At 43.9% G+C, this 22,626-nt stretch overlaps 1 protein-coding gene across 5 annotated transcripts in view; it reads left to right on the forward strand.

Moving 5' to 3' along the window:
• The window catches only part of LOC135547490 (LIM and senescent cell antigen-like-containing domain protein 1), a 91,938-nt gene that overhangs the window by 62,389 nt on the left and 6,923 nt on the right, over window positions 1-22,626 (forward strand). For 4 of the 5 annotated variants that reach the window (XM_064976550.1, XM_064976551.1, XM_064976549.1 and 1 more), the window contains exons 3-9: window positions 5,754-5,820; window positions 6,051-6,171; window positions 6,562-6,711; window positions 16,489-16,639; window positions 18,852-18,944; window positions 19,256-19,304; window positions 19,473-19,548. In XM_064976550.1, the coding sequence (XP_064832622.1) occupies window positions 5,754-5,820; window positions 6,051-6,171; window positions 6,562-6,711; window positions 16,489-16,639; window positions 18,852-18,944; window positions 19,256-19,304; window positions 19,473-19,548 (707 nt within the window). Of the gene's footprint in view, window positions 1-5,753; window positions 5,821-6,050; window positions 6,172-6,561; window positions 6,712-16,488; window positions 16,640-18,851; window positions 18,945-19,255; window positions 19,305-19,472; window positions 19,549-19,889; window positions 20,103-22,626 lie in introns of those variants that run through there. The other variant, XM_064976552.1, reaches the window with a different exon arrangement.

A 22,626-nucleotide genomic window follows, 5' to 3' on the forward strand; every position in this document is an offset into this window, starting at 1 on the left:
TCCTCTACCATCAGACTCTTCTGTCCTCTCTACCATCAGACTTCTGTCCTCTCTACCATCTCTCTACCATCAGACCCTTCTCCTCTCTACCATCAGACCCTTCTTCTCTCCTCTCTACCATCAGACCCTACCATTCTCTCCCTCTACCATCAGACCCTTCTCTCCTCTCTACCATCAGACCCTTCTCTCCTCTCTACCATCAGACCCTTTTCCTCTCTACCATCAGACCCTTCTTCTCTACCATCAGACCCTTCTCTCCCTCTACCATCAGACCCTTCTCTCCTCTCTCCCATCAGACCCTCCTCTCTACCATCAGACCCTTCTCTCTCTACCATCAGACCCTTCTCCATCAGACCCTTCTCTACCATCAGACCCTTCTCTCCTCTCTACCATCAGACCCTTCCCTCTCTACCATCAGACCTTCTCTTCTACCATCCTCTCTACCATCAGACCCTTCTCTCCTCTCTACCATCAGACCCTTCTCTCCTCTCTACCATCAGACCCTCTCTCCCATACCATCAGACCCTTCTCTCCTCTCTACCATCAGACCCTTCTCTCCTCTCTACCATCAGACCCTTCTCTCCTCTCTACCATCAGACCCCTCTCTCCTCTGTCTCTACCATCAGACCCTTCTCTACCATCAGACCCTTCTCTCCTCTCTACCATCAGACCCTTCTCTACCATCAGACCCTTCTCTACCATCAGACCCTTCTCTCCTCTCTACCATCAGACCCTTCTCTCCTCTCTACCATCAGACCCTTCTCTACCATCAGACCCTTCTCTCCTCTCTACCATCAGACCCTTCTCTACCTACCATCAGACTCTCTACCATCAGACCCTTCTCTCCTCTCTACAGACCCTTCTCTCCTCTCTACCATCAGACCTCTCCTCTCTCATCAGACCCTTCTGTCCTCTCTACCATCAGACCCTTCTCTCCTCTCTACATCAGATACCATCAGACCCTTCTCTCCTCTCTACCATCAGATCATCAGACCCTTCTCTCCTCTCTACCATCAGACCCTTCTCTCCTCTCTACCATCAGACCCTTTCTCTACCATCAGACCCTTCTCTCCTCTCTACCATCATACCCTTCTCTCTCCTCTCTACCATCATACCCTTCTCTCCTCTCTACCATCGGACCCTTCTCTCCTCTCTACCATCAGACTCTTCTGTCCTCTCTACCATCAGACCCTTCTCCCTCTCTACCATCAGTATCAGACCCATCAGACCCTTCTCTCCTCTCTACCATCAGACCCTTCTCTCCTCTCTACCATCAGACCCTTCTCTCCTCTCTACCATCAGACCCTTCTCTCCTCTCTACCATCAGACCCTTCTCTACCATCAGACCCTTCTCTACCATCAGACCCTTCTCTCCTCTCTACCATCAGACCCTTCTCTCCTCTCTACCCTCTACCATCTCTCCTCTCTACCATCAGACCCTTCTCTCCTCTCTACCATCAGACCCCTCTCTCCTCTCTACCATCAGACCCTTCTCTCCTCTCTACCATCAGACCCTTCTCCTCTACCCTCTACCATCAGACCCTCCTCTCTACCATCAGACCCTCTCTCATCCTCTCTACCATCAGACCTCTTCTCTACCATCAGACCCTTCTCCTCCTTCTCTACCATCAGACCCTTCTCTCTCTACCATACCTCTCTCTACCATCAGACCCTCTCTCAGACCCTTCCTCTCTACCATCAGACCCTCTACCATCTCCTCTCTACCATCAGACTCTACCATCAGACCCTTCTCTCCTCTCTAGTATCAGACCCTTCTCTCCCTCTACCATCTCTCCTCTCTACCATCAGACCCTTCTCTCCTCTCTACCATCAGACCCTTCTCTACCATCAGACCCTTCTCTACCATCAGACCCTTCTCTCCTCTCTACCATCAGACCCTTTTCTACCTTCAGACCCTTCTCTCCTCTCTACGATCAGACCCTTCTCTCCCTCTACCATCAGACTCCTCTCTACCTCTCCTCCTCTCTACCCTATCAGACCCTTCTCTCCTCTCTACCATCAGACCCTTCTACCATCAGACTCATCTCCTCTCTACCATCAGACCCTTCTCTACCATCAGACCCTTCTCTACTCCTACCATCTCTACCATCAGACCCTTCTCTCCGCTCTACCATCAGACCCTTCTCTCCTCTCTACCATCAGACCCTTCTCTACCATCAGACCCTTCTCTCCTCTCTACCATCAGACCCTTCTCTACCATCAGACCCTTCTCTCCTCTCTACCATCAGACCCTTCTCTCCTCTCTACCATCAGACCCTTCTCAGACCCTTCCTCTCTACCATCAGACCTCTCTACCATCAGACCCTTCTGTCCTCTCTACCATCAGACCCTTCTGTCCTCTCTACCATCCTCTCTACCATCAGCTCTCTACCATCAGACCCTTCTGTCCTCTCTACCATCAGACTCTACCATCAGACCCTTCTGTCCTCTCTACCATCAGTCCTCTCTACCATCAGACCCTTCTCCCTCCTCTCTACCATCAGACCCTTCTACCATACCCTCTCTCTACCATCAGCTCCTCTCTACCATCAGCTCCTTCTCTCCTCTCTCCCTCTCTACTATCAGACCATTTTCTCCTCTCTCCCTCTCTACCATCAGCTTTCTTTTCAGCACCATGGAGTAAATCCTTACCACCGCTGCACCTGACAACAACACAGTTCATTCAGCCTAATTTACTCTTTTATAAAGCAATAGCTGGTTTGACTGACTTGCTTAAACAAATGTGGTTTCTACTGACAGTTTCTACTAACAATACAAAATCCTGACATAATGTAAAGGTTATACATTACCCTCTCTCCCTCAGTGACATTGTTAGTTTCTAAGATCTCCACCCGTCTCCCCCTATCAATGCCTGCCACATGTAATCACTTCCCTGCTCTCAACACATTCCAAGCTTAGTTGCACCCAATATATACTTTCCTCCTATAACCCTTAACTTCTGGTGTGGACCCTCAACCTTAGCACTCCATCAGTGACGTGAATAAGTAACATTTCATATTCTTAGAGAACCCAGCACTTTGTAAAGCTTTCAGTTAGCCACTGATTCCTTCCATACTCATTGTTGAATTTGAAATTTCCAACTTGTATAATGTTTATGTCCGATACGTTTTATTTCAAATTTTTCTTCGTATGACAAGGATTGAAAACTGTTTGCCAGTAGATTGTCAACTTGATTCATGATGATGACTGTTTGCTCGCTAAGATTTTGAAAGTATGATCTTGACATTATCAAAGCAAAGGTAGATATAACATTGATTTTGCATCATTTTATCTGTGGCCAATGACATTGAGCCTTCTTGGATGGGCACTTCTAATGTAACTCTATGGCAGCAGCCAAGGGGCTTGAATTTTTTGAGCTCTCCCCGTAGATTTTGCGGGGACGTAGTGACACTGAGCCAATCACAGCGCAACTAGAGAACATTACCAAGCCCAATGCTCCGTATTGTCCGCTGGTTGCCCCACCACCACAGAAAGCACTGAGCTGGGCTGAAACGCCTGCATTTTGGAGCTGCTTTAAACAAAAAAGAGACCATGTTTGTATGCGGATTTATCACCCCAATGATTGGTCGCCACTGGCCGGGGTAGCTCACGAGCGGTCTTTCAATCACCCGTGAGTGAATGCACTTTTCAGATCAGAGCGTGTGCATTTTTGTTTATATTCTTTGCAAGTTAGCGAGTTATTAGCCCAGTTATAGATGAGTATAGGTCAGCAATGGGGAGTTACTGCTTCCTACAAGAGCACAAAACGTGGAGGCTACATTTCAAGCAGTCTTTGAAAAGCCAGTCAGGTGAAAAGTTGTCTTAATTAAAGGGGCAGTGTTGTATTTTGAAACAGGCTTGAATATGCAAATAAGCCAATAGGCAGAGGGGTCGCCTACGTTGTCTAATTCTCTGTATGGTAATAATAATACATAGTATTTTTATAAAGTGGTTTCTTGCATCATACAACACAATGCAAAGCAATTTACAGTCACCTATTTGGCACATGGTGTTACAGACCAAGTAAAAAATCATTAATTAATGTCAAGCCCTTCTTCATGTAAAAACATTTTTAAAAGTCACATGCAATGTCGGCCTGCGTTGAACACCACATATAGGCTATTGTAGGCTATATCATATAAATCAAAAGCTATTTCCATTTGCTCCACTGGTTTTGTTGGTAGGCCTACATTATGCTTAAATAACTGTACAGGGTCCAGCCTCAGTGTTCACTGTAAACGTGTGCCAGCAGTTACACAACATTCTCACAACGTTCAGGTTTCTGCTCAGTGCCCCAACAAATTAGAAGGAACATTACTTAGACTGTGTTTACACAGGCAGCCCAATTCTGACCTTTTAAAAAAAATTTTTACTAATTGGTCTTTAGACCAATCAGATCAGCTCTTTTGCCCATAATTATGCAAAGGATCAGAATTGACTGCCTGTGTAAATACAGCTTTATTATCCCTGTCACTCTCACCCATCGCATTCTATACAACCGTGTCTATCCTGAAGTAAACCCAAGCCCTTTGTGTTAGCAACCGTGTCTAGCCTGAAGTAAACCCAAGCCCTTTGTGTTAGCAACCGTGTCTAGCCTGAAGTAAACCCAAGCCCTTTGTGTTAGCAACCGTGTCTAGCCTGAAGTAAACCCAAGCCCTTTGTTTGTGTTAGCCTGAAGTAAACCCAAGCCCTTTGTGTTAGCAATAGCCTGAAGTAAACCCAAGCCCTTTGTGTTAGCAACCGTGTCTAGCCTGAAGTAAACCCAAGCTTTGTGTTGCAACCGTGTCTAGCCTGAAGTCTTTGTGTTAGCAAGATAGTTAACAACTTTGTGTTAAATCATGTGGAGCTGACACGTCTGAGATATAACAACAAACATGTTACTTCAAACAACAAACTCATTTCCCCCTCGGACATCATTGCACGTGTGATAGAACAGCAGACGATGGTCCTCCTCTCCTCCTTTCATAAACAAAAACAATAACAAGTGCACCTAGGGCGACCAGTGGCACTATTTCACCAAATGCGGATTCCAGCTTTAAATTAGATGTATTACAAACTGTGCTTACATGGCCCTCATGCTGAAAACAACAAAATATGATATCATATGTATTTGGTACGGGTGGTAATATAAGAAGGGTGGAGACACCTTCACTTCCTGTCACAAATTTGATATTGGGTAAAGTGTATTAACTGGATCGACTCCCAACCTCACAGCACTTAGCCAAATGCATTACTGGCCCATTAGAAGCTTCCCACTGGGCAAAAACTGGTTGAATCAATGTTGTTTCCACATGATTTCAACAGCAACAAAAACATCTGATGTTGTTGAATCAACGTAGGAAAATGATCGTATCTGCAAGAAGTCGTCAATGTATTATTTTTCACTCAACTTTGAATCTAAATACAACGACGTGGGGACATTCGTTATTGATTTCAGGTTGAATTCAAGTTAGATGACAACTCAACCAAATGTAAATCAAAACTAGATGTAGAAATGATGTCGGTACCCAGTGGGTTGTCTCTGAGTTATCCCACTCTCTCTCTCTCGTTGGGTCTCTGTCTGACTGGCTTTTTAGGGACAGCAGAACAGGCAGGAGGCCAGACACATCTCCAGCTGACCCTAGGGATCCCAGAGCTGTTCCCCGAAAGTGAGATCATATTCACAGACAGATCTGTAGACGTACAGGTCTATCTATGGCTATGGTATGTTCTAATCATTGAGTGATTCTGATGCTTGTTCTCTTCTTCTGCAGTTTGAGGGCAGGAAGTACTGCGAGCATGACTTCCAGATGCTGTTTGCTCCCTGCTGCCACCAGTGTGGTGAGTACAGGAACTGCACCTACACAGTAGAATTATTAACACTGGTGGTGTTGTCTGAAGCTTAAGGTCATATTTGGTCTCCTTTAACCCTGCTTCCCTCACCTTGAGCCCTAGACACAACTGGGTAGACTTCTATCGCCAATTGCTTTCTTGTGCCAAGAGTTTTTTCTTTAGTTATTTCTCTCTATATTGCCAGTGTGTTGTCCCTTATCTCCTCCTCCTCCACCCAGGGGAGTTTATCATTGGTCGTGTGATCAAGGCGATGAACAACAGCTGGCACCCTGACTGTTTCTGCTGTGACCTCTGCCAGGCCGTGCTTGCTGACGTGGGCTTCGTCAAAAACGCCGGCAGGTAAGTCCAGAAACATGGACGAGATCACTGATCAGCCATTACTGATTTAACATCATGGGATAGGGGACAGCATCTTTTCCGCTGCATAGCTTTTATAAAGCAAGGAGAAATCCCACACACTGTTAACACCTTCCTGCAGTTTTAACGTAGCAACAGTATTTCAGCCTCTGGGTCAGGCTGAGCTCTCTCTACCAACATGTATATCACTCTCTATCTCTCTCCCTCAGACACCTGTGTCGCCCATGTCATAACATCTCTGGGAACATCTCCGGGATCCCTAGGGTCAGCTGGAGATGTGTCTGGCCTCCTGTCTGTTCTGCTGCCCCTAAAAAGCCAGTCAGACAGAACTCTTTACCAACATGTATATCACTCTCTTTCTCTCTCCCTCAGACACCTGTGTCGCCCGTGTCATAACCGTGAGAAGGCCCGTGGTCTGGGGAAGTACATCTGTCAGAAGTGCCACGCCATCATTGAGGAGCAGCCGCTGCTGTTCAAGAACGACCCCTACCACCCGGACCACTTCAACTGCAACAACTGCGGGTACTCATGCAAGCAATCTAGAAACAACTCCACAAACCCTATATACAAGTACTACTCAACCAAAACACAATATTTATACAACCTACATTCAACCTAAACCCAAACACTGCTAAATCACCACACAAACTTCACACACCCTCTACATAAACCTAGTGGTATGAATACAACCACTGCCAAATCTTTACTCAACTTCTACACAACCTGTATGCAACCTATACATGTACTGTAGCCTACAGTTCAGGTGGGCCTTCGCTTCAGTAAACAAAGGAAAGGAGGGGTGCTCAACAACAATGACAAAAATCATGAGAAGCGCTTACCAAGAAACACTTCCAAAAATACTAATTTGTGGTAGAAAGGAGTTGAAGCACTCAACAAAAAAAGCAGAGATTGATATGTTTTTGCTCACCTTAGTCCATTGATGAGGATGGAACACCTGACTGACATTTCTATGGCAAGCTGACGTCTTCCTCTGAGTGACCTGACCATTGCACTTAGCTCCAATTTATAGCCTAGTTGCCCACTGAGACACAACAAGGTAAGAAAATGTTAATGATGATATGTTTCAAAGTAAATGGCAAATTATAAAACAAAATAATACTAATAATAATATTATTATTATTACAAGACCACAGGGCCAGACGGATTACAAGGACGTGTACTCCGAGCATGTGCTGACCAACTGGCAAGTGTCTTCACTGACATTTTCAACCTCTCCCTGTCTGAGTCTCTAATACCACAACAGAGGTACATTGAAATGTACATTAATATCCATTGTAACACTGTGTTTGCCTTGCAACATTGCCTTGCAGATGCAGCACAGTGCTTTCTGTGTGGTGCATATGTTGGATTTATCCAATGTATGCATCAAATTATATGCTAGACTTGACAGAATTTGTACCAAAAGGTGAATGTTGAACTTTTGTTGCACATATATCCAGTAACAATTTTGTATTAATGAAACAAGTTTGACGACAGAATGTATTACGCTGCATTGATGCAATGATGCTGTTGGGATGATCGAGGCTTTATGTTCTGCGATGAGGAGTTTAAATTCTTGTTTAGTTTGACCAACTTATTAAGCAGCACCACAGATGCATTTCTTCAAGTACAGTTAGGTAAAGTCAGGAGTTTACAAACACTTAGGTTGGAGTCTTTAAAACTCGTTTTTCAACCACTCCACAAATGTCTTGTTAACAAACTATAGTTTGGCAAGTCGGTTAGGATATCTACTTTGTGCATGACACAAGTCATTTTTCCAACAATTGTTTACAGACAGATTATTTCACTTATAATTCACTGTATCACAATTCCAGTGGGTCAGAAGTTTACATACAATAAGTTGACTGTGCCTTTAAACAGCTTGGAAAATTCCAGAAAATTATGTCATGGCTTTAGAAGCTTCTGATAGGATAATTGACATCACTTGAGTCAATTGGAGGTGTACCTGTGGATGTATTTCAAGGCCTACCATCAAACTCAGTGCCTCTTTGCTTGACATCATGGGCAAATCAAAAGAAATCTGCCAAGACCTCAGAAAAAAAATGTAGACCTCCACAAGTCTGATTCATCCTTGGGAGCAATTTCCAAATGCCTGAAGGTACCACGTTCATCTCTACAAACAATAGTACACAAGTATAAACACCATGGGACCACGCAGCCTTCATTCCGCTCAGGAAGGAGACACGTTCTGTCTCCTAGAGATGAATGTACTTTGGTGCAAAAAGTGCAAATCAATCCCAGAACAACAGCAAAGGACCATGTGAAGATGCTGGAGGAAACCGGTACAAAAGTATCTATATCCACAGTAAAACGAGTCCAATATCGACATAACCTGAAGGCCACTCAGCAAGGAAAAAGCCACTGCTCCAAAACCACCATAAGAAAGCCAGACTATGGTTTGCAACTGCACATGGGACAAAGATTGTACTTTTTGGAGAAATGTCCTTTGGTCTGATGAAACAAAAATATAACTGTTTGGCCATAATGACCATCGTTATGTTTGGAGGAAAAAGGGGGAGGCTTGCAAGCTGAAGAACACCATCCCAACTGTGAAGCATGGGGGTGGCAGCATCATGTTTTGGGGGTGCTTTGCTGCAGGAGGGCCTGGTTGCACTTCACAAAGTAGATGGCGTATTGAGGATGGAAAATGATGTGGACATATTGAAGCAACATCTCAAAACATCAGTCAGGAAGTTACAGCTTGGTCGCAAATGGGTCTTCCAAATGGACAATGACCCCAAGCATACTTCCAAAGTTGTGGCAAAATGGCTTAAGGACAACAAAGTCAAGGTATTGGAGTGGCCAACACAAAGCCCTGACCTCAATCCTATAGAACATTTGTGGGCAGAACTGAAAAGGCGTGTGCGAGCAAGGAGGTCTACAAACCTGACTCAGTTACACCAGCTCTGTCAGGAGGAATGGGCCAAAATTCACCCAACTTATTGTGGGAAGCTATCCTAACTGACCTAAGACAGGGAATTTTTACTCTGATTAAATTTCAGGAATTGTGAAAAACGGATGTGAAATGTATTTGGTTAAGGTGTATGTAAACTTCGGACTTCAACTGTATACGACATTTGTGTTGTTACAATTAATGCAGCTTTGTATTTTGTATTCCTAGCCTGTTCTGTGGTGGTAAAAGAACGTTAGTATTGGTCGTGTTGTCACAATGTACCTATCTTTACAGCAATAACAATTTGCTTTCCAAACAATGTTTTCCTGCGATTGTATTTAGAGACATTGCAATATGCCTGGCTGGGCCTGTAGGCTACTACTTCCAGTCGCAACCTAACAATCATGTGGACCTATTTGCAGTCCTTCCGACTGCAGGCAATGCTCTTGATCCTCTTGATGATGCTCTTGATGATTTGTGGCCAAATCATGCTTTAGTAGCCTAATTTAAATGATTTGATTTACTTCTGTATAGACAGGAGTAGGCTAATTGAAATGATCTGATTTACTTCTGTATAGACAGGAGTAGGCTAATTGAAATGATTTGATTTACTTCTGTATAGACAGGAGTAGGCTAATTGAAATGATTTGATTTACTTCTGTATAGACAGGAGTAGGCTAATTGAAATGATTTGATTTACTTCTGTATAGACAGGAGTAGGCTAATTGAAATGATTTGATTTACTTCTGTATAGACAGGAGTAGGCTAATTGAAATGATTTGATTTACTTATGTATAGACAGGAGTAGGCTAATTGAAATGATTTGATTTACTTCTGTATAGACAGGAGTAGGCTAATTGAAATGATCTGATTTACTTCTGTATAGACAGGAGTAGGCTAATTGAAATGATTTGATTTACTTCTGTATAGACAGGAGTAGGCTAATTGAAATGATCTCATTTACTTCTGTATAGACAGGAGTAGGCTAATTGAAATGATTTGATTTACTTCTGTATAGACAGGAGTAGGCTAATTGAAATGATTTGATTTACTTCTGTATAGACAGGAGTAGCCTAATTGAAATGATCTGATTTACTTCTGTATAGACAGGAGTAGGCTAATTGAAATGATCTGATTTACTTCTGTATAGACAGGAGTAGCCTAATTGAAATGATCTGATTTACTTCTGTATAGACAGGAGTAGGCTAATTGAAATGATCTGATTTACTTCTGTATAGACAGGAGTAGCCTAATTGAAATGATCTAATTGAAATGATTTACTTCTGTATAGACAGGAGTAGGCTAATTGAAATGATCTGATTTACTTCTGTATAGACAGGAGTAGGCTAATTGAAATGATCTGATTTACTTCTGTATAGACAGGAGTAGGCTAATTGAAATGATCTGATTTACTTCTGTATAGACAGGAGTAGGCTAATTGAAATGATCTGATTTACTTCTGTATAGACAGGAGTAGGCTAATTGAAATGATCTGATTTACTTCTGTATAGACAGGAGTAGGCTAATTGAAATGATTTGATTTACTTCTGTATAGACAGGAGTAGGCTAATTGAAATGATCTGATTTACTTCTGTATAGACAGGAGTAGGCTAATTGAAATGATCTGATTTACTTCTGTATAGACAGGAGTAGCCTAATTGAAATGATTTGATTTACTTCTGTATAGACAGGAGTAGGCTAATTGAAATGATCTGATTTACTTCTGTATAGACAGGAGTAGGCTAATTGAAATGATCTGATATACTTCTGTATAGACAGGAGTAGGCTAATTGAAATGATCTGATTTACTTCTGTATAGACAGGAGTAGCCTAATTGAAATGATCTGATATACTTCTGTATAGACAGGAGTAGCCTAATTGAAATGATCTGATTTACTTCTGTATAGACAGGAGTAGGCTAATTGAAATGATTTGATATACTTCTGTATAGACAGGAGTAGCCTAATTGAAATGATTTGATTTACTTCTGTATAGACAGGAGTAGGCTAATTGAAATGATCTGATTTACTTCTGTATAGACAGGAGTAGGCTAATTGAAATGATCTGATATACTTCTGTATAGACAGGAGTAGGCTAATTGAAATGATCTGATTTACTTCTGTATAGACAGGAGTAGGCTAATTGAAATGATCTGATATACTTCTGTATAGACAGGAGTAGCCTAATTGAAATGATCTGATTTACTTCTGTATAGACAGGAGTAGGCTAATTGAAATGATCTGATTTACTTCTGTATAGACAGGAGTAGGCTAATTGAAATGATCTGATTTACTTCTGTATAGACAGGAGTAGGCTAATTGAAATGATCTGATTTACTTCTGTATAGACAGGAGTAGGCTAATTGAAATGATCTGATTTACTTCTGTATAGACAGGAGTAGGCTAATTGAAATGATTTGATTTACTTCTGTATAGACAGGAGTAGGCTAATTGAAATGATCTGATTTACTTCTGTATAGACAGGAGTAGGCTAATTGAAATGATTTGATTTACTTCTGTATAGACAGGAGTAGCCTAATTGAAATGATTTGATTTACTTCTGTATAGACAGGAGTAGGCTAATTGAAATGATCTGATTTACTTCTGTATAGACAGGAGTAGGCTAATTGAAATGATCTGATTTACTTCTGTATAGACAGGAGTAGGCTAATTGAAATGATCTGATTTACTTCTGTATAGACAGGAGTAGGCTAATTGAAATGATCTGATTTACTTCTGTATAGACAGGAGTAGGCTAATTGAAATGATCTGATTTACTTCTGTATAGACAGGAGTAGGCTAATTGAAATGATCTGATTTACTTCTGTATAGACAGGAGTAGGCTAATTGAAATGATCTGATTTACTTCTGTATAGACAGGAGTAGGCTAATTGAAATGATCTGATTTACTTCTGTATAGACAGGGTAGCTAATTGAAATGATCTGATTTACTTCTGTATAGAATGATAGGCTGATTTACTTCTGTATAGACAGGAGTAGGCTAATTGAAATGATCTGATTTACTTCTGTATAGACAGGAGTAGGCTAATTGAAATGATTTGATTTACTTCTGTATAGACAGGAGTAGGCTAATTGAAATGATTTGATTTACTTCTGTATAGACAGGAGTAGGCTAATTGAAATGATCTGATTTACTTCTGTATAGACAGGAGTAGGCTAATTGAAATGATCTGATTTACTTCTGTATAGACAGGAGTAGGCTAATTGAAATGATCTGATTTACTTCTGTATGTATAGAAATGGAGTAGGCTAATTGAAATGATCTGATTTACTTCTGTATAGACAGGAGTAGGCTAATTGAAATGATCTGATTTACTTCTGTATAGACAGGAGTAGGCTAATTGAAATGATCTGATTTACTTCTGTATAGACAGGAGTAGGCTAATTGAAATGATCTGATTTACTTCTGTATAGACAGGAGTAGGCTAATTGAAATGATCTGATTTACTTCTGTATAGACAGGAGTAGGCTAATTGAAATGATCTGATTTACTTCTGTATAGACAGGAGTAGGCTAATTGAAATGATTGATTTACTTCTGTATAGACAGGAGTAGGCTAATTGAAATGATCTGATTTACTTCTGTATAGACAGGAGTAGGCTAATTGAAATGATCTGATTTACTTCTGTATAGACAGGAGTAGGCTGTATAGTATTGAAATGATTGATTTACTTCTGTATAGACAGGAGTAGGCTAATTGAAATGATCTGATTTACTTCTGTATAGACAGGAGTAGGCTAATTGAAATGATCTGATTTACTTCTGTATAGACAGGAGTAGCCTAATTGAAATGATTTGATTTACTTCTGTATAGACAGGAGTAGGCTAATTGAAATGATTGATTTACTTCTGTATAGACAGGAGTAGGCTAATTGAAATGATCTGATTTACTTCTGTATAGACAGGAGTAGGCTAATTGAAATGATCTGATTTACTTCTGTATAGACAGGAGTAGGCTAATTGAAATGATCTGATTTACTTCTGTATAGACAGGAGTAGGCTAATTGAAATGATCTGATTTACTTCTGTATAGACAGGAGTAGGCTAATTGAAATGATCTGATTTACTTCTGTATAGACAGGAGTAGGCTAATTGAAATGATCTGATTTACTTCTGTATAGACAGGAGTAGGCTAATTGAAATGATCTGATTTACTTCTGTATAGACAGGAGTAGGCTAATTGAAATGATCTGATTTACTTCTGTATAGACAGGAGTAGGCTAATTGAAATGATCTGATTTACTTCTGTATAGACAGGAGTAGGCTAATTGAAATGATTTGATTTACTTCTGTATAGACAGGAGTAGGCTAATTGAAATGATCTGATTTACTTCTGTATAGACAGGAGTAGGCTAATTGAAATGATCTGATTTACTTCTGTATAGACAGGAGTAGGCTAATTGAAATGATCTGATTTACTTCTGTATAGACAGGAGAAGCCTAATTGAAATGATTTGATTTACTTCTGTATAGACAGGAGTAGGCTAATTGAAATGATTTGATTTACTTCTGTATAGACAGGAGTAGGCTAATTGAAATGATCTGATTTACTTCTGTATAGACAGGAGTAGGCTAATTGAAATGATCTGATTTACTTCTGTATAGACAGGAGTAGGCTAATTGAAATGATTTGATTTACTTCTGTATAGACAGGAGTAGGCTAATTGAAATGATCTGATTTACTTCTGTATAGACAGGAGTAGGCTAATTGAAATGATTTGATTTACTTCTGTATAGACAGGAGTAGGCTAATTGAAATGATCTGATTTACTTCTGTATAGACAGGAGTAGGCTAATTGAAATGATCTGATTTACTTCTGTATAGACAGGAGTAGGCTAATTGAAATGATCTGATTTACTTCTGTATAGACAGGAGTAGGCTAATTGAAATGATCTGATTTACTTCTGTATAGACAGGAGTAGGCTAATTGAAATGATCTGATTTACTTCTGTATAGACAGGAGTAGGCTAATTGAAATGATCTGATTTACTTCTGTATAGACAGGAGTAGGCTAATTGAAATGATCTGATTTACTTCTGTATAGACAGGAGTAGCCTAATTGAAATGATCTGATTTACTTCTGTATAGACAGGAGTAGGCTAATTGAAATGATCTGATTTACTTCTGTATAGACAGGAGTAGGCTAATTGAAATGATCTGATTTACTTCTGTATAGACAGGAGTAGGCTAATTGAAATGATCTGATTTACTTCTGTATAGACAGGAGTAGGCTAATTGAAATGATCTGATTTACTTCTGTATAGACAGGAGTAGGCTAATTGAAATGATCTGATTTACTTCTGTATAGACAGGAGTAGCCTAATTAAGCGAACGTTAAGTGTAACCTAGATGTTACCTGAGGAGTTTTTCCCCCATACTTTTATGTGTTTTCGATAAGCCATAATAAACTAGACAGGCTGGGTACAGCGTAATGAGAAAATCCTCGATTATCAAATCCCCTGAAAGAGCGTTATCAATAAAACTATATCCTTTTTTATAATGTCTGTGGGGTTGCAACGGAGAGGGAAAAATGAAAATGTATGCACTCACTATCGAAAGTGGCTCTGAATCAGAGTCTGCTAAATGACGTAAATGTAACGTAGTGTCAGAGTTGAGCATAGACCTCACTCTTGTATTGTTCCCTGCTTAATACCACAACAGACCGTCCCTTCTCAGCAATTTCTGTCACAATATCTGGATTGTCTTTCAGTTCCTTTAAAGCGTTTTGTTCATCATTACTGAGATTAGCTGCCTTGTTTCGGAGTATTGCGGGGCAGTTTAGCAAAATCATGTTCTGTCAGCCAACTGTATGTGAGAACAGAGGGCTCTTTTTGACAGTCGTTTGTTCTCTCATATCAGAAATACCAGATGCATTATAGTTTCTAAACACTGCATTGCCGTTCTAAACACGGCTGATATTCCTAATAAAAACACACACTATGCTATTGCGCGCCAATGCGTAGAAGCCAACCATGGCTCATCTTCCTGCTCTTTGTAGCCATAAACACAACCACATTTCACCAAGAGGAGGTGACATTGTACGTAAACTAAAACAGAGGCATTCTGGCAGTTCTCAGACACTGTGGATCCTAAGGGTCTAAGATGATTTTTGTCATCGTTTCTATAATGTTGTTGCCTTGATTTTTTTGTGGTCTCTGTGACTCTGGATTCACAGACACCCAAATATTATCTATATTGAACTGGCATATTGATTAACGACACACGCTATTTCTGTTACTATTAGTATTATTGTGTTATAATTTGCCATTTAGCTTGGAACATATCATCATTATTATTTTCTTACATTGTTGTGTCTCAATGGGCCACTAGGTTATAAATTGGAGTTAAGTGCAATAGTCAGGTCGCTCTGAGGTGATGTCAGCTTGATCTCAAAACATCAGTCATTTGTTTGCATCCTGTACAATGGATTAGTGAGCTCAAATAAATACATCTCTGCTTTTTTTGTTGAGTGTGTTTTTTGTCGAGTGTGTTTTTTGTCGAGTGTGTTTTTTGTCAAGTGTGTTTTTTGTCGAGTGTGTTTTTTGTCGAGTGTGTTTTTTGTCGAGTGCTCCAAGTCCTTTCTACCTCAAATGCATCCTTTTGAAAGTGTTTCTTGGTGAGCCCTTCTCATATACTATAGCCTGTGTGGTAGACACTGAAATTCGGAAATACAATCAAATCAAAGTTTATTTGTCACGTGCGCTGAATACAACAGGTGAAATGCTGTTCAGTGAAATGCTTACTTACAGGCTCGAACCAACAGTGCAAAAAAGGTATTAGGTGAACAATAGGTAAGTAAAGAAGTAAAACAACAGTAAAAAGACAGGCTATAAAAGTAGCGAGGATATAAAAGTAGTGAGGCTACATACAGACACCGGTTATTCAGGCTGATTGAGGTAGTATGTACATGTGGATATGGTCTCTCCACAGAGCTGCTATAGGCAGGGAATGTTTTCTGTAGCAGGATAGGACTTCTCAAGGTTGGGTTTAGTAGAGTTTACCCATGTACAAGTCAGCCAAAGGAGAGAAGAGAGGGAGGAGGAGGAAGAGAGGGACTGATGATAGAAGAATGATTACCGCAGTAGCTCTTTTAGATGACAGTTAAAAGCAGTTGAGAGGCACCTCCAACCTAACCAAACCTTTCCCGTAAGACTGCCTGTCCTTAAACAAACCTACAGTGGTCAGCTTGTCCTTGAGGTAGAAGTTGTGATGGTGAAAATTAATTCAGGAAGTCTATAGATGACTAATTCCTCTATGCAACACCGCCACTTGGTTTGTGTTGTGAATTCAGAACACAATAACCACCACCGCAATAACAGCTGTTGTTGATGCTCATAACGTTTGTCCCTCCTCTCCCCCCCTAGTAAGGAGCTGACGGCTGATGCCAGGGAGCTGAAGGGTGAGCTGTACTGCCTGCCCTGTCATGACAAGATGGGCGTTCCCATATGTGGAGCCTGCAGGAGACCCATCGAGGGCCGCGTGGTCAATGCCATGGGCAAGCAGTGGCATGTCGAGGTAGTCAAATAAAGTTTAAATAAATAAAAAAAATCTAATTAAATGATGACATCACTCTTACAATGTGGACCTGTTCAAGAGGTTGCAATGTTATGGAACATTCAGATAATGTATTGTGTATGTTTATGGTATTTTGTAGCCAGGTATTTTGTAGCCATATTATTATTATATTATGATCTTTGGTATGTACTGCTTTGTCTGTCTTTGTCGCTGAACAACTATTATTTCCTATTATACAACAGGTGGTTTGGAATTCCCATTGTTAGAGTTAGTTATATGATTCCTGAGAATCATAGTATCACAGTAGAAATGTAGAAATGTATTCAAGGCAGTTTGTATGTGGTTCTGTTTCTACCCTGCTTTCATATCATCTCTGTGGTTGTGTGTGGACTATCTCAGAATGGAGCATATCCTTCCTCTTTCTTTCCCTCTGACATTCCTCTGTTTATATATCTGCTGCCTTTTCCCTCTACTTTTCTCCTCTTCCCCCCTCCTGTAGCACCATGTATGTGCTCTGTGTGAGCGTCCGTTTCATGGCTCCCCGTATTACGAGCGTGGGGACCACACTTACTGTGAAAAACACTTTAACATGATGAGGGGTTAGTTAGAGTGACTGATGGGAGACCCTTCCTGGCTGCATTCTGCCCTGCTCTCTGTCTGGTCAGTGCTGCATTCTGCCCTGCTCTCTGTCTGGTCAGTGCTGCATTCTGCCCTGCTCTCTGTCTGGTCAGTGCTGCATTCTGTCCTGCTCTCTGTCTGGTCAGTGCTGCATTCTGCCCTGCTCTCTGTCTGGTCAGTGCTGCATTCTGCCCTGCTCTCTGTCTGGTCAGTGCTGCATTCTGCCCTGCTCTCTGTCTGGTCAGTGCTGCATTCTGCCCTGCTCTCTGTCTGGTCAGTGCTGCATTCTGCCCTGCTCTCTGTCTGGTCAGTGCTGCATTCTGCCCTGCTCTCTGTCTGGTCAGTGCTGCATTCTGCCCTGCTCTCTGTCTGGTCAGTGCTGCCTGCTCTCTGTCTGGTCAGTGCTGCATTCTGTCCTGCTCTCTGTCTGGTCAGTGCTGCATTCTGCCCTGCTCTCTGTCTGGTCAGTGCATTCTCCTGCTCTCTGTCTGGTCAGTGCTGCATTCTGCCCTGCTCTCTGTCTGGTCAGTGCTGCATTCTGCCCTGCTCTCTGTCTGGTCAGTGCTGCATTCTGCCCTGCTCTCTGTCTGGTCAGTGCTGCATTCTGCCCTGCTCTCTGTCTGGTCAGTGCTGCATTCTGCCCTGCTCTCTGTCTGGTCAGTGCTGCATTCTGCCCTGCTCTCTGTCTGGTCAGTGCTGCATTCTGCCCTGCTCTCTGTCTGGTCAGTGCTGCATTCTGCCCTGCTCTCTGTCTGGTCAGTGCTGCATTCTGCCCTGCTCTCTGTCTGGTCAGTGCTCTGTCTGTCTGGTCAGTGCTGCATTCTGCCCTGCTCTCTGTCTGGTCAGTGCTGCATTCTGCCCTGCTCTCTGTCTGGTCAGTGCTGCATTCTGTCCTGCTCTCTGTCTGGTCAGTGCTGCATTCTGCCCTGCTCTCTGTCTGGTCAGTGCTGCATTCTGCCCTTCTGTCTGGTCAGTGCTGCATTCTGTCCTGCTCTCTGTCTGGTCAGTGCTGCATTCTGTCCTGCTCTCTGTCTGGTCAGTGCTGCAGTGCTGCATTCTGCCCTGCTCTCTGTCTGGTCAGTGCTGCATTCTGCCCTCTCTGTCTGGTCAGTGCTGCATTCTGCCCTGCTCTCTGTCTGGTCAGTGCTGCATTCTGCCCTGCTCTCTGTCTGGTCAGTGCTGCATTCTGCCCTGCTCTCTGTCTGGTCAGTGCTGCATTCTGTCCTGCTCTCTGTCTGGTCAGTGCTGCATTCTGCCCTGCTCTCTGTCTGGTCAGTGCTGCATTCTGTCCTGCTCTCTGTCTGGTCAGTGCTGCATTCTGCCCTGCTCTCTGTCTGGTCAGTGCTGCATTCTGCCCCCGGGTGGCCCTCCCAGACAAACAAGGCTTCTCCTGTGTCTGTCTGTCTGTAGAGGTGAGTGCCTCCACAGGGGGCGCTCCTGCCCTGCTGCTGCCCTCTGAACCCACTAATCTCAGACGGGACGGGACTGACTCCTAATAGCTCTGAACTAAACTAGACTGATATGGATTAAACTGACCTGTGCTGGTCTGTCTGTACTAACCTGTTATGTGGGGCCATGTTGTGTGTGTTTGCAGCATTTTGTGTGTGCTAAGTGTGAGAAGCCCTTCCTGGGCCATCGCCACTACGAACGCAAAGGACTGGCCTACTGTGAGACTCACTACAACCAGGTAATGTAGGAGAAGGCTGCACACACAGCCCATGTTCTCTACATAGTAACTCAATCCAATCCAGGCACTGTATTTTATTTATCTTTAAGCAAGACTTTGAGTGATTGCATCTTGCTGTATATAATTTGAATGTGACCTCCAGTCTTGGCTAGTTTTATGGGAACATATAGTGGTGGAAGTACAAATGTAGCAATGCAACAAATGAAGACTATGAAGTGAATTGCATGGCTCTTGAAGAATACAGTAAAGAGTAAAGACATTGTAATAAAGTGAATTGTGTGCCTGGCTATTGACTCTCTCCTCTCCTACAGCTCTTTGGAGATGTCTGCTACCACTGCAACCGTGTCATTGAGGGTGATGGTAAGATATTATCATATACAGTCAAACAAATATTGAATGGATTATGTCATATTCGTTTTATACACTACTTGTAGCTTGGAAACCAGACTGTCTGCTTTCGCCATGTTGTCATTGTCTTGCCTGGTACCCAGGCTAATGTAATTGACGTGTTTGTGTTGTGTGTTCCAGTGGTATCAGCCCTGAACAAGGCATGGTGTGTCAACTGCTTTGCCTGTTCCACCTGCAACACCAAGCTCACCCTCAAGTAAGTCTAACTGAGTTAACACAGCAACACCATCCTGTGTGCTGACACATTGGAATGAGGTTAGACTATCTTTGGGACTATAGATTTCAATTCAATTGAAACCTTTCTTTCTGCTCTGTGCCCACCTGAAGCAATATCTCTGTCCTCTTTTGGCTCTCATGTCTCTACTGCTCTACCTGTTCCACTGTACCTGTGACGACCTGATCTATTTCCCAGCTTTTCCATCTGCCTGTGTCATTCCTTTATCTCTGTCCCTCTCTTTCCCTTGTCCCTGTGTGTCTGTCCATATCCTCCCATCTCCTCTTTCTTCCTCACTTCCTCCTCTTTCCTGGTCGTACCAGGAATAAGTTTATAGACGTGGATCTGAAGCCTGTGTGTAAGCACTGCTACGAGCGCCTGCCAGACGACATGAAGCGGCGTCTTGCCAAACGAGAAAAAGAAAAGAAGAAGAAAGTGCCCATGTGTCTGTAAACCTCTCTCCTTCCTTTCTCCTCACTTCCACTTTCCATTCATTGGTTAGTTTTCATCTCCTTTCCTTCTCTTTTTCTTGTTGTGCTTTTACTATCTATCTCTTTCATCCGTCCACCCTGACAAGTCAGTTAAAAAAGGGTTTTAGACACAGAGATCAAATATCTGTTCAACATAAACTATGAACCATGCATTTTTTTATCACATCACATTCAACATCACTGTACTATATTAGTTATAGAGTATGAGCAATCAACGGAAGTAGAGATTAGACACAGATCATAAATAATGATTAATAACCAGTACAGATAGATATTTGGCCTAAGCTATTTGGCCTAAGCATCAGTGCTGGTGTTTCCCACCAATGTTGACCATATTTAGGATCTCCGCAGGAAATGGTTACTTCATATGGCCATTCCTCAACCAGACACACTTAGGGGATTAACATAATAATTCAGCGTTGTAATAATGCTGCAATAATCTGACTGGAAGTCCTTTTCTCTCTGATCAGATGGTTGAGGCTAGAGGCATGTACAGTACGGTAGTGTGTATTTTGTCAGAGTGTACAAATAAGGATTTGTTCACCAGATCCTGGTTTGTTTATGGGTAAAACACCAATTGTTTCCTGTCTCTGTGTACTGGCTGGACTGGATGTCTGAGAGAGGGTGCAGAAGGGGGAGAGAGGGAGCAGAAGGGGAAGAGAGGGAGCCGGAGAGATCAGAAGGTGGAAGAGAGGGAGCAGAAGGGGGAGAGAGGGAGCAGGAGAGATCAGAAGGGGGAGAGAGGGAGCAGAAGGGGGAGAGAGGGAGCAGAAGGGGAAGAGAGGGAGCAGGAGAGATCAGAAGGGGAAGAGAGGGAGCAGAAGGGGGAGAGAGGGAGCAGAAGGGGGAGAGAGGGAGCAGAAGGGGAAGAGAGGGAGCAGGAGAGATCAGAAGGGGGAAGAGAGGGAGCAGAAGGGGAAGAGAGGGAGCATAAGGGGGAGAGGGGGAGCAGAAGGGGAAGCAAGGGAGCAGGAGAGATCAGAAGGGGGAGAGAGGGAGCAGAGGGAGCTGGGGAGCAGGAGAGATCAGAAGGGGGAGAGAGAGAGCAGAAGGGGGAGAGAGGGAGCAGAAGGGGGAGAGAGGGAGCAGAGGGTGCTGGGGAGGGAACAGAAGGGGAGAGAGGGAGCAGAAGGGGGAGAGAGGGAGCAGAAGGGGGAGAGAGGGAGCAGAAGGGGGAGAGAGGGAGCGGATGGGGGAGAGGGGGAGCAGAGGAGGAAGAGAGGGACCAGGAGAGATCAGAAGGGGGAGAGAGGGAGCAGAGGGGGGAGAGAGGGAGCAGAGGGGGGAGAGAGGGAGCTGGGGAGGGAACAGAAGAGGAAGAGAGGGAGCAGGAGAGATCAGAAGGGGAGAGAGGGAGCAGAGGGGGGGAGAGGGAGCTGGGGAGGGAACAGAAGGGGAAAAGAGGGAGCAGGAGAGATCAGAAGGGGGAGAGGGAGCAGAAGGGGAGAGAGGGAACAGGTGGGAACAGAAGGGGAGAGAGGGAGCTGGGGAGGGAACAGAAGGGGAAGAGAGAGAGGAAGGAGCAGAAGGGGGAGAGAGGGAGCAGGAGAGATCAGAAGGGGGAGAGAGGGAGCAGAGGGGGGGGAGAGAGGGAGCTGGGGAGGGAACAGAAGGGGAAGAGAGGGAGCAGGAGAGATCAGAAGGGGGAGAGAGGGAGCAGAGGGGGGAGAGAGGGAGCTGGGGAGGGAACAGAAGGGGAAAAGAGGGAGCAGGAGAGATCAGAAGGGGGAGAGGGAGCAGAAAGGGGAGAGAGGGAACAGGTGGGAGCAGAAAGGGAGAGAGGGAGCTGGGGAGGGAACAGAAGGGGAAGAGAGAGAGCAGGAGCTAGCAGAAGGGGAGAGAGGGAGCAGAGGGGGAGAGGGAGCAGGTGGGAGCAGAAGGGGAAGAGAGGTAGCAGGAGGGGAAGGGAGGGAGCAGGAGGGGAGAGAGGGAGCAGGAGGGGGGGCAGAAGGGAAAGAAAGGGAGCAGGAGGGGAGAGAAGGAGCAGGGGGGACAGAAGGGAAAGAACGGGAGCAGGAGGGGAGAGAGGGAGCAGGAGGGGGGCAGAAGGATAAGAAAGGGAGCAGGAGGGGAGAGAAGGAGCAGGGGGGACAGAAGGGAAAGAACGGGAGCAGGAGGGGAGAGAGGGAGCAGGAGGAGGGCCAGAAGTGAAAGAAAGGGAGCAGGAGGGAGGGGGGGCAGAAGGGAAAGAGAGGGGGCAAGAGGGGAGAGAGGGAGAAGGAGGGAAAGAAAGGGAGCAGGACGGGAGAGGGGGGGTAGGAGGAGGGGCAGAAGGGAAAGAGAGGGAGCAGGAGGGGAAGAGAGGGAGCAGGAGAGATCAGAAGGGGGAGAGTGGGAGCAGAAGGGGAAGAGAGGGAGCAGGCGAGATCAGAAGGGGGAGAGAGGGAGCAGAAGGGGGAGAGAGGGAGCAGAAGGGGAGGAGGGAGGGGGAGGGAACAGAAGGGGAAGAGAGGAGCAGGAGCAGAGGGGAGAAGGGGGAGAGAGCAGGAGGGGGGGAGGGAACAGGAGGGGAAGAGAGGGAGCAGGAGAGGGAGCAGAGGGGGGGGAGAGAGGGAGCAGGAGGGGAGAG

Source organism: Oncorhynchus masou, chromosome 10 (assembly GCF_036934945.1).
Source record: "Oncorhynchus masou masou isolate Uvic2021 chromosome 10, UVic_Omas_1.1, whole genome shotgun sequence".
NCBI lineage: Eukaryota > Metazoa > Chordata > Actinopteri > Salmoniformes > Salmonidae > Oncorhynchus > Oncorhynchus masou.